This window comes from Platalea leucorodia, assembly GCF_965183815.1.
Source record: "Platalea leucorodia genome assembly, chromosome: 1".
NCBI classification, from domain to species: Eukaryota; Metazoa; Chordata; class Aves; order Pelecaniformes; family Threskiornithidae; genus Platalea; species Platalea leucorodia.
This window is the reverse complement of record NC_138823.1, coordinates 165,559,362-165,571,425: the sequence shown is the minus strand read 5'-3', so window position 1 is coordinate 165,571,425 and position 12,064 is coordinate 165,559,362. Positions and strand designations below refer to the sequence as shown.

Sequence of the window (12,064 nt, the reverse complement as noted above, 5' to 3'; positions counted from 1 at the left end):
CGTGGATGCGGCCACGGACGTGAATTGTCTCCTTCTCCCCTTCTGCACTTAGTGTTTGGTACCAAAGAGTCTCGCCAAGTTGCTGTGCATCAGCTGAGCTGGGATAACTGCTCTCTGTGAATGTAATTTAGCATAACTGAGCAAATTAATCCATATTACGTGCATTGCCACAAGGTAAGAACAGAAATATAGACCTAACATGGCTCAGCTGACTAACGGTAACTTGACAGTATGTGTGTCACCTGGCTGCACGCTTCCTGGAAAAATCAGGAGAGATTTGCGTAGCCGTTTCTGAATGGGAGTAGCTACCAGCCCCAAGCAACTTTGCAAATCCTTCCCTGAGGTGAGAAAGACTCCATGAGTGCAAATGCTGGGCCCCGACTTCTGCCCCTGGCCCCAGGACGTGATAACCAGATGTGCTTTCAGATGTTACTGCACTGCTCATCCCACAGTGACCCCTGCAGCAAGGTCTGAGTGACTGGTGGGTTTCTCACCTGCCTCCAATCCAAAAGAATTCAATGACCAGTTATGATGAGAAAATAGGGAAGAGTGAAGCCCTTTTTGGGGGCTGATATTAGACAACAATGTATCTTCAGGCTTGGGATGTAGAGATCCAACTGGATAAAGCGCTGAGCGACCTGGCCTGAGTCAATAGCTGACCCTGCTTTGAGCAGAAGGTTGGTCTAGAGACCTCCCGAGCTCCTTCCCAACCTGACTTGTCCTGTGCTCCCATGTCTTTGCCAAGTGCCAGACACAAGGCTGGAGAGGTGGGACTCTGCTAGCGCCCATCGGCAGCCAGGCTCAGCATGTCGCTTACCTGGCCAAGTTCTCCACCATCCCCATGGGACCTGACCTGGGATTAAATACGGGACTAGAGCAGAGCTCTTCTAGCTGTGCAGCAACAAAAGGCTGCAAAGGGAGGAGGTATATGTGTTACATGTGTGACAGTGGTACCACTGAGGAGATTTTTAACCAGGGCTTTTCATACTCTGTGAGGAACCTCTTTCCTGCCCAAGTCACAAGAAACAAGAAGAGCCAGTCTCCGTGAAAGCAGCTTTGTAGCTCGACCCTGTAGCACAAGGTGTGTACAGGAAGGGCAACAGCAATGGGGCTTTCCAGTAACTGATAAACTGCACATCTTCCTCATCCTACTCCTGCAAGAGGCCATACCTTGCTTGGCTTTGAGAAGAGCTACTGTTCTCCCTGGGGCCCAAGTTGACCCTCCATATGCTGCTCCACTTGGGTGGCCCGCCTCCTGCTCTCTTAGGGCCCAGCCTGCTGCTCAATGAGCCGTGTGGCTCCATGGAAGGTCACCAGCTCTCCATGGGCACCCGCACTGTTGTGTCTGCAGAGCTGACCGAGGTTTGAAAACACGGCAAAACTTGTTTTTTGAGGCACCTATTTGAAGTCTCCCATTAGACCTAGATGACAGACTTACCCATCACATAGGGTCTTACAGTAACCCCTCACCTGCCTGACTGCATCTGCATCAATTGTCTTAAAAACCTGTTAAAGAACAAACATAGAAACAACTCTTGAAGAAACCAAGCCGTGACTTGGTGTACGGGCCTCTCTGGGAGAGATGTTCCCCATGGCCAGGATGCTGGCACATGGAGCATTTAGATGTACGGCTTTCCTCGCAAGCGAGGCTAAAATGGGCTTGTGCAGAAAGCCTTTTGTGAGCACATCCAAGGCTGCCAGGCGGTGGTGTGAGTGGTTCATTGCAGCCTTGCTTTGCTCCCCATCAAAAACACTCCTTCATCTTGCCCGGCTTCATTGCGTTTGGATCAGTGCGTCCTGCCTGCCACAGGGTATTTGGGCATATTGCTGCGACTTGCTGGGAATAACTTGGCCACCGGACAGTAAAGGTAGCTAACGCAATAGCGACCATGACCTCTTACATGCAGATGTTGTGCCACTGAGAGACTTCGCCACTTTGAAGCCTGGCTGTTCCCTGGGGAGTGCATCTACCAGGAGACACAGCAACAGTGTCACCGGCCAATGCTGCGTGTTTTAATTCTTAAAAAAAATCCTGAACTTTCATGTTCCCGTTCCTCCTTCAAAATTCGCTTTCCTTTGCAATGGATGGTGTTAGCAGTGTCATTGCTTTGTACTTATAACCTCAGCGTTCCTTTGAGTTTCTCTGACATGAATGATGTATCCGTTGGTGCTGTTGAGTTTCTTCAATTTTCCTTACAAGCAGCAGTAAGCGGAGGCTTTCTCAGATCCGTATCTGGCTGTGTTTAGAGGAACAAGGATGGGAAAACAGTCCCTAACGCATTACAGTTTAATAGTAGAAGTGATGCTGTTTAACCAGGGGTGGTCCTTTCCAACACGTTTAACCCGTATTGTTCCAAATCTGAAGCGTGCACCATCACGACTCCATCCCTTGCACGGTGTGCAGAGTAGGAATTGTAACAGAGCGGAGAAGCTTTCACTGTGCTGTGGAGAGCGGGCGCTGACTCCACAGACTGTAAAGCTTTGAAAGTCAAAGTAATATTGTCTTCTCTATGCACTACAGAAGAGAAAACCAAGATTTTAGGGCCAGACTCAACGCTCAGTTGTCTTGGGGGATAGAGGAGTGTTACGAGACAGATGTTGCCGTGAGGTCTGTCCCCCAATAAACTTTTCAAGACCCTGGATTCCTTCCAATTTAACTTCTTTTACAAATCTAATAAGGTTTCCATTGGCACAGGCTAGTTCTTTACTCTTGCTGGTACACTTTGGGATGGAAAGCTCAGTGCCGGGCGACAACCCATCTAAGCATAAAACTTAAGTGCAGATTAACTCATTTGGAGCTTTCACACTCTTCCGTATATGACGCAAATTAAGCGATTTTTTTTTTTTTTTTGCTTCTCACAGCTGCATGCATTTGAGCATGTCTGAAGTCTTTTATAGACTCAATATTGTTTGGTTAAATAAACCATTCTGACAAGGAAGTAAAGCCAGATTTTTCTGCTGAAACATTTTCATTGTCCTTATTTTTATATCCCTTTCCCAAGCCCAGTCCATGTTGGTGCAGCACCCATCCCTCACCCCTCAACCCTGACCTGGGGTCCCTACAAGTGATAACAACAAATATACACTGTGCATTAGCAGTGAGGAGCCTTCGTGCAAACCACTCACCCAAAAACTCCTCTTGCTAGAGCCTTGGAGTGAGGACATCACTTGGCCAAGATGTGTCACTATGGCTCTGACCTGCCCAGCTATCCCAAGGCATACCTGGGCATGGTTTGGAGCTTGCAAAGATCAAACCATTGGCCAGAACATGGGAAGAGCTCCAGCTTAATTCTTGGTAGCAGAGCAAAGAAATGAACCCACGGGTGACAAAAAAGAGGTGAGAGCTGTAGAGGGAACATGGAAGTTGTGAAAAGGTGCTGGATTTGTAAATGGGAATATCAACTGTCACAGTCAAGCCTTGTACCTACAGGTAGTTTTTGTTTTCCTTGGCTCTGCTACAGCTGCTTGATAGTTTCTGCCTGAATTTCTACCCCCGCAAGGTCTGGGCTAATGCTCGGTCTGGCAACAGGGGAGAGTTTGCCCTCGACATACAGTTACAACATAACCCTGACCTTTGCAGAACAAAGCAGAATCTGGCTTTGATGTTTGGACACGCATGGAAATGTTTGAGTTTCACTCCTCGGTCAGACATAATCTCCAAAGTTAGCATCAGCATTAAAATCAATCCACTGTCCTCTGCACAGGTAAGGCTGTGATTTAACTTCTGTAAGGACTGATATTGTCAGAGCCCTAATTATTGAAGGAAAAAAAAGCAAAGCAGAGCTTGTAGAGCAAAGTTTTATCCTGCATTGGATCCAGTGGATAAAACAGAGATGTTTGGGGGCTCATAAGGTCGCAGTGGCTATAGCCCGTAAGGGATTGAGGTTGTTTTCTCGTGCCCCACTTTGGTTTCCTAGCCCCTTCCCATCACCCCATCCCGTTCCTTATAGCCTCCTCGGGCCTTTGCAGAGGATGGGGTCTAAATTTGGAGGGGGGGTGGCACTTTCCAATAGGCGTCTTCTGGGAACGCCATCGGCCCATGGGGCTCGAGGAGAGGATGGAGGACCACCAAGGCTCAGGCACTGCACCCCAGCCAGCCATCCCCTCGCAGGAGGGCAGATCTGTTCCCCACCAGCAGGCAGAGGCCAAAATTGCTGGGCTTGTGCAATGATTTGGGTTAAAGCAGGGAGCCGGTTTGGTGCTGCGGGGGGTCCTGGCGCAGGTGTACGTACCCACGCTCCAGCTATGTTGCAATCAGTGGGATGAACCCAGACACACACAGACAGCTTTTTTTATCCCCCAGAGACTGTGCGCAAGACACAGGGCTTGAACGCACAACCTCCTGCAGCCCTGGAAAGGCAGGTGACCACATGCATTCCTAACTCACATAGACACATGAAAATGGTACCGCAGGGTATTAGTGGTGTTTGCAGCTCCCTTCTCCTCCCACTGACGTGGTAAATGAGATTGGCAAGATCTGTCCTTTTCTTAAACGTGAAATGGGAAGGAGCTGTTGGTATGTCCTTGCTGAGTACCTCCCACCTCTGCTCCCTTTGGGGATCTCATCAGATACAAGGAGGGGACTGTAGACGAGACAATTTGAAAACCCCGAGGAAATTCTTATGTCCCCGGAGAGGATATTTGTTGTTCTCTGACCTCTCAGGGGTTTATTATAAGCTGATGCCATCCTGCCAATGATACTTCATGCGGAAAATAAATGTGCCGGTAAGGAGCTGATAACAAAATAATGCAGTCCCAATGCCGCCGTGCAGCCGGGCTCACCCCCAGGCTCCCAGGCCACTTCGCTTATTTGCCAGCTCATTTGGTCTGATCTTTGCTTGCACTCCCGCTTGCACGCTAGTGCCAGCTGCCGGCACCACGGACACACAAGCCCTCCGACTCATGGTCTTGAATTTAAGGAAAGGAACTTAATAAGACAACAGGCCAGACTGTGCTGATCAGGTGCAGGGTGTGACCAGACAAGTGTATGGACCAGCCGCCCATTTACACACACCCAGACCCTTTTAACCCCTTACCCCTCTATTTTCCTCCCCAAATCACCTAAATCCCTCCTTTTTCCCACCTTTGGTTCCTCCTCTAAACATCCCACCATAAGTCCCGTGCAATCTGAAAATTCTCTCCCCCTGCACGCCATAGGATGTCCCCCCTCCCTTGACAGCAATCTCCCTTAGTCCAGATGGATCTGGAGAGCTGCTCCCCATGACGCATCTCGACAGGTCTCACACCAGGACCGTGGGGCTGATGGCTCCGCTGGGACAAGTCCTGGGAGGGACCTGGGCAAAATACTCCTTCCTTGGAAGTCCTTAATTTGGGTTCCCACCTGCAAATACGCCCCTGTGCTCCTCTGGGCTTGTGCAGAAGGGCTTTTGATGGGCTGATGGCCCCCGTGATGGGACTGGGAGTAGCCTGGCAGGTTACTATTTGTCCCTCTGTGCTCCTTTGTGGCCATGAGGATAACATAACCCAACACCACAATAACTGGAGATGCAGAGCAGTGATGCATGTCAAGGAGGTAAGGAGAAAAGCCAACATGGATCTGATAACCGTGTTAAGCAAACATGGAGCTGATAACCATGGGATCACGCAATTTATTTCACAGATAACACCAGAACAAACAACGCAACAAGGACTTCCCAAATTAAAAGCGTAGCCGGTATCTGAACTGAACGTCACGAACAGGCTGCATCGTCCCGAATCCCCAGCGGCTGACGTCTATCGCTGGAATCTCCTCTTCTCCATTGACCAGCTCCAGGTCATAGTAACTCAGCATGAAGAACGCAAACAGTTTAATTTCAGCGGCAGCAAAGAACCGCCCAGGACAGATGGATACTCCTGCCCCCCAAGGCATGTTGAAGTATTTCAGTCTCTTCCCATTTTTGTAGAAATCTTTCTTGGTGCCGTCTGGGTTTACGAAGCGGTCGTACTTAAATTCGTGAGGCTGGGGGTGAATTTCTGGGTTCATCTGCACAGAGATGTGCGGGAACAGAGCCACCCTGTCTCCTTTGCGGAGAGTGTACTCTGTCCCACTGCTCATCTTAAGGCTGGTGTCCTGGAGGACAGCTCTGACCAGTATGGGGGCTGCAATCAGCCTCAGGGTCTCCTCCAGAGCACTGTCCAGAAGAGGAGTCTGGTTTAACATGTCCCTAGTGATGTTCATTGGTGGGCTCCCTGGCTTCGCTTCCTGGCCGTTCTCCCTTGCGACTTTATCTATCTCATCCTTCACAGCCTTCATAGCTTCTGGATGTTTCATTAGATACAAGAGGAGCCAGAAGGAAGTTGGGCCCGTATTGCCCTGGGATGCCCAGAGGAGCATAAACATGAAACGATCCCGCATGTACTCGGGGACACCATTTTCTGCCAGAAGCTGGTCTTGATCACTTATCCACCCACTGATATTGTCCTTCTGCCGGGTCTTCTTCACGGACAGCATGCTCCAGAAGAGCCTCTTCAGCCGTTCAGCTTCTATTTTGTCCCTGGGAGGCAACACAGCATAGGCCAGGCGAGGAAAGAGGCAGTCGTACTTCCGAAACTCGTGGTACAGCTGGTTGGAGTGGATGCGATCTTGCTCATTAGCTTTCTCCTCGTTATCTGCCCCTTTGTGTGGCTCAGTGCCATACAGAGCCAAGTACCCGGCTCTGAAGACGATGTTGTAGCAGTAGTGGAAGAGTCTATCCTCTTGCCACACTCGCTTCTCCTCTCCTGAGCTCAGATTGAAAAGCATCAGCTTCTGAAAGTTCTCCATGGTGGCTTGTGTCATGACAGAGAGTCGGTCTCCCATCAGATGCTTCGTGCTCATTGAATGAAGTATGCTATGGTTGGCTTCAATGGGCTTGTAGCCAAAAACCCGCAGGACCAGTTTAGCTGCAAAAGCCCTAAAGTCCAGTTTAGATCGTGATTCCTTCACGATGGCTCCAAAGCAGAAGGGGTCCATCACGAAGGTGAAGTAATAGCCTCCGATCAGCACCGTGAAAATATCCCCGTGTTTTCTCTGCATCCTTTTTAGAAACTCGGAACTGTCCTTTCTGAAATCCAGCACATAACCCAGCCAGGGAATGGTACCTTTGTCCAGAGGCGGCTCATCGGGTCTCCGTCTCCGAAATGTGCCCAGGAGGTAGAGCCCACCGAGCAGCAACGCTATCAAGGTACAGAGGAGAATCATCGGGAGCACCATGAGAGCTCTGCGCCCGCCCAAGAGCTTGGACTAGAGCTAGGCTGGGGCAGGAGAGTGCTTTTTATTCCCATCCAGCAGCTGATATGCAGATGCACAGCTGACAACCTCTGTCCCCATTGGCAGCGTTTGCCTTTCCCCAGTGCACTGCTCCAGTGTGTACTTCTCCCTTGATGAACAGACAGAGATTTTTAAAGTGGAAGGTACATTATAATCAAGTTGGAGTTACCAGGCTGCTGCCTCAGGCAGATGGGTTTTGGCGTGTCCTTTGCTGCAGCTTAAGAAAATTCCCTTTTCTAGATTGCATGGAGCCCAGTTTTTGAAAAAGAAGGTTGAGAGCATTTCACACAGTGATTTCTGCCTTTAACACCAGGCTATGGACATGTGCTACAGGCTGAAAAAAGAGAGGAACAGGGGATTTGGCAATGCTACTGGAAATGAGCTCAGCACTGAGGGAGGAGGTTACAGCTGAGCTAATTTGGTGTCAAGATCCAAGAGAAGGAAACGTCTCCAACATTTCAGTGTTCTCCAATGCACAATGCCCCATAAGCGCTTTGCCAACAAGTGGTGCAAGCACTGCTAACCTGTACAAGGGCAAAGCAGGGCCGCTTTTCCCATGGGTGATGGGGGCTTGAATCAGTTGCATTTGCTTTGAATCAGATGAGTCCAACATCTGCGTGTGGCCAAGTCCACCTCCTGGCTGGAGAGCAGCGGCGCCCAGATGGATGACAGCACTTTCTTCTGTGCACAAGCACACCCCATGCTCGGCGGTTGCAAATCAGTTGTGTCCCCTCCAGCCAGCAGAGAACCCCTGGCCCTCTGCCTTGGGGCTGGCATTTTTCCCCATTTTTGCCTTCTGCTTCTCGATCTCTCCTGCTCCCCACTCTCCAGATGGGGTTCGGGGACGACGCCAGGGACCCCGTGCCCCATCCAGCACTATGCTCCTGGGTGCTGCCACCCTGATCTATGCACCCAGTCACCGCAGCCCCTGCCCCAGCCGCTGACGTTTGGATCTCACAGCACCCTCACGTAGGATAGTGACATATGGAAAGAGAGTTAAGAAAAAGGATTTAATAAGGAGACAGGACAGACAGCCGTGACCGTGCACAGGGCACACTGCTTACCCACAGCCAGCCCCTTTTATGCACTCCTCCCTATTTTCCCATCCCAATCCAACCTGATACCCCCCCATTTCCCCTACCTTTGCCATTCCCCTGAGCATCCCATCATAAGTTTTGCACAGTCCCACGAGCCCTCCTCTGTATGGGATCACAATCTTCATCTTTGTTTTTGCTTCCCAGCTGCTCTTGTCTTCCACGTTCCCTCCCAGTGACCTGACCTGTGGAGTGAAGGCCACATCATAGCATCAGATAAATATTTATTCTGGATATTTTTTTTTTTTCAAGGAAAGCTCCCAGACTTATCATTTTGGAAACGCGCTGTAGCAATGTTGGGAAGAAAAATAACAGCAGTGAAAACAAATCCACTTTTCTAGATCAACTCAAAGCCCTTCTTGGTCCAGTAACCTTGTCTAGCACTAAAATTAAGGTGATGAGTGTTTTCTGCCGGCTGTCAACCACTACCCTCAGGTCCTTTTCCGCCAGGCAGCTCCCAGCCACTCCTCCCCACGCCTGCAGCGGTGCCTGGGGTTGTTGTGCCCCAAGTGCAGGACCCGGCACTGAGCCTTGTTGACCCTCATACAGTTGGCCTCGACCCAACGACCCGGCCTGTCCAGGTCCCTCTGCAGGGCCTCCCTGCCCTCCAGCAGATCGACACTGCCACCCAGCTTGGTGTCATCTGCAAACTTACTGAGGGTGCCCTCGATCCCCTCATCCAGAGCATCAGTGAAGATATTGAACAGGACCGGCCCCAACACTGAGCCCTGGGGAACACCACTGGTGACCGGCTGCCAACTGGATTTGACTCCATTCACCACCACTCTCTGGGCTCGGCCGTCCAGCCAGTTTTTAACCCAGCGCAGAGTACACCCCTCCAAGCTGTGTGCAGCCAGCTTCTCCAGGAGAATGCTGTGGGAGACAGTGTCAAAGGCCTTACTAAAGTCCAAGTAGACAACATCCACAGCCTTCCCTTCATCCACTGAGCGGGTCACCTTGTCCTAGAAGGAGACCAGGTTAGTGAAGCAGGACCTTCTTTTCATAAACCCATGCTGGCTGAGCTTGATCCCCCGGTTGTCCCACACGTGCTGCGTAATGGCACTCAAGATGATCTGCTCCATGACCTTCCCCGGCACCGAGGTCAGGCTGACAGGCCTGTAGTTCCCCGGATCCTCCTTCCGACCCTTCTTGTAGAGGGGCGTCACATTTGCTAACTTCCAGTCACCTGGGACCTGCCCGGTTGACCAGGACTGCTGATAGATGATGGCGAGTGGCTTGGCCAGCTCCTCCGCCAGCTCCCTCAGTATCCTCAAGTGGATCCCATCTGGGCCCATGGACTTGTGGGCATCCAGGTGGAGGAGCAGGTCACTGACTGTTACCTCTTGGATTATTGGGGCTTTATTCTGCTTCCCATCTCCATCTCCCAGCTCAGGGGGTGGAATACCCCGAGGATGACCAGTCTGACTATGAAAGACTGAGGCAAAGAAGGCATTAAGTACCTCAGCCTTCTCCTCATCCTTTGTGGCGATGTTTCCCTCTGCATCCAATAAAGGATGGAGATTCTCCTTGGCCCTCCTTTTGTTGCTGATATATTTGTAAAAACACTTCTTGTTATCTTTAACCGCAGTGGCCAGTTTAAGTTCTAGCTGGGCTTTTGCCTTTCTAATTTTTTCCCTGCATAACCTCACAACATCCTTGTAGTCCTCCTGAGTCACCTGCCCCTTCTTCCAAAGGTGGTAAGCTCTCCTTTTTTTCCTGAGTCCCAGCCAAAGCTCTCTGTTCAGCCAGGCCGGTCTTCTCCCCTGCCTGCGTGTCTTACGGCACATGGGGACGGCCTGCTCCTGGACCTTTAAGACTTCCTTCTGGAATAACTTTCAGCCTTTCTGGACTCCTTTGCCCTTCAGGACTGCCTCCCAAGGGACTCTGTTAACCAGACTCCTGAACAACCCAAAGTCCGCCCTTCTAAAGTTCAGGGTAGCAGTTTTGCTGACCCCCCCCTCCTTACTTCTCCAAGAATCAAAAACTATCATGTCATGGTCGCTGAGCCCACGACAGCCTCCGACCACCACATCACCCACCAGTCCTTCTCTGTTCGTGAACAGCAGGTCCAGCGGGGCCCCTCCGGGCTGGCTCGCTTACCAGCTGTCACGAAGTTATCATCTCCCACACCCTCCAGGACCCTCTGAGACTGCCTCCTCTCTGCTGTCTTGTATTTCCAGCAGAGATCTGGTAAGTTGAAGTCTCCCAGGACAACAAGGGCTAGAGATTGTGAGACTTCAGCCAACCGCTTGTAGAATGCTTCGTCTGTTTCCTCATCCTGGTTGGGTGGTCCGTAACAGATCCCCAGCAGGCTATCTCCCTTGTTGGCCTTCCCCCTGATCTTTACCCATAAGCACTTGTCCTGGTTTCAGCTGGGATAGAGTTAATTTTTTTCCCAGTACCTGGTAGAGTGCTGTCGTTTGGATTTCGGATGAGAATAATGTTGATAACGCGCTGATGTTTTAGTTGTTGCTGAGCAGTGCTTACACTGATCAAGGGCTTTTCAGCTTCCCATGCTCTGCCTGGTGCACAAGAAGCTGGGAGGGGGCACAGCCAGGACAGCTGGCCCAGACTGGCCAAAGGGCTATTCCGTACCGTATGACGTCATGCCCAGTATAGAAACTGGGGGAGCTGGCCAGGGGGCAGCGATCGCTGCTCAGGGACGTGCTGGGCATCATTGGCAGGTGGTGAGCAATTGTACAGTGTATCACTTGCTTTGTATATATTTTTTTTAATTATTATTATTACTATTATTACTACTATTACTACTATTCTATTCTATTTTACTTCAGTTATTAAATTGTTCTTATCTCAGCCCACGAGATTTCCCCTTTTACCCTTCCAATTCTCTCCCCCATCCCACCAGGGCGGAGTGAGCGAGCGGCTGCGTGGTGCTTAGTTGCTGGCTGGTGTTAAAACCACGACAGTCCTTTTTGGCACCCAACACGGGGCATGAAGGGTTTGCGATAATAACAGATTAACTAGAGGGTATTAAGGAATTTTTATCTGTTAACAGTTGCCGGTCATAATATTGATTCAGCTGTTCTCGGTATTAGTCTACCTGATCTGCACCACGCTCTTGTTTTTGCAGTACGTGTTAAAGATTGGTGCTGGGTTTTGCAGGTTGCTGTGCTCTGCAGTGATTGGTGATGTCTTGCGTGGGAGATTTGTTATTGAAACACTGACCTTGAGCGCTATCTGGTATTTGGGTTCTGTGATGAAGCCGTTACTGTACTTCGGGTACCACCTCATGGAGACAATTAGCAATTAGACCTCTTCCTCTGAGAGGTTTTTTTCTGGAGGAAATACAGAATGGCACCTTCGTTGCTTTCTTCTATGATGTTTCCTCCTTCATTACAACAACTTTTCAGTATCTTGAACATCCTGGGGCAGATAAAATATATCTATTGGTAGTTCTTGGGAATATGTCATCGTTTTCCTGCCGTGCAATGGCTTCCAGCTCCTCCTGTTTATTGCCCATGCTGTGTGCCTTGGTGTAAATGCGCTTCAGTTGGGCTACTGATCTCGTCTCCAACACAAGTATGCCACCCCTAGGCTCATCCCTAGCAAGCCTGGTTTTATCCCCTTCCCCCTTTGAATCTAGTTTAAAGCTCTCTCAATGCGGCCTGTTAACTCTTGAGACAATGATTGGCCAGGACCAATAAACGGGTAAACTACAGCACAGAGGGCACATGTGCAACATAAATAATGTAAATATTTA

General features: G+C 50.1%; 1 protein-coding gene across 1 annotated transcript; it reads right to left on the bottom strand.

Annotated features, from left to right (window-relative positions):
• Positions 1-5,659: 5,659 nt before the first annotated feature.
• CYP8B1 (cytochrome P450 family 8 subfamily B member 1) lies at positions 5,660-7,192 on the bottom strand (the record flags this gene model as incomplete). Its single annotated transcript, XM_082309511.1, has 1 exon — positions 5,660-7,192. One exon carries the CDS (start codon positions 7,190-7,192, stop codon positions 5,660-5,662), a length of 1,533 nt encoding a protein of 510 aa, XP_082165637.1.
• Positions 7,193-12,064: the final 4,872 nt, after the last annotated feature.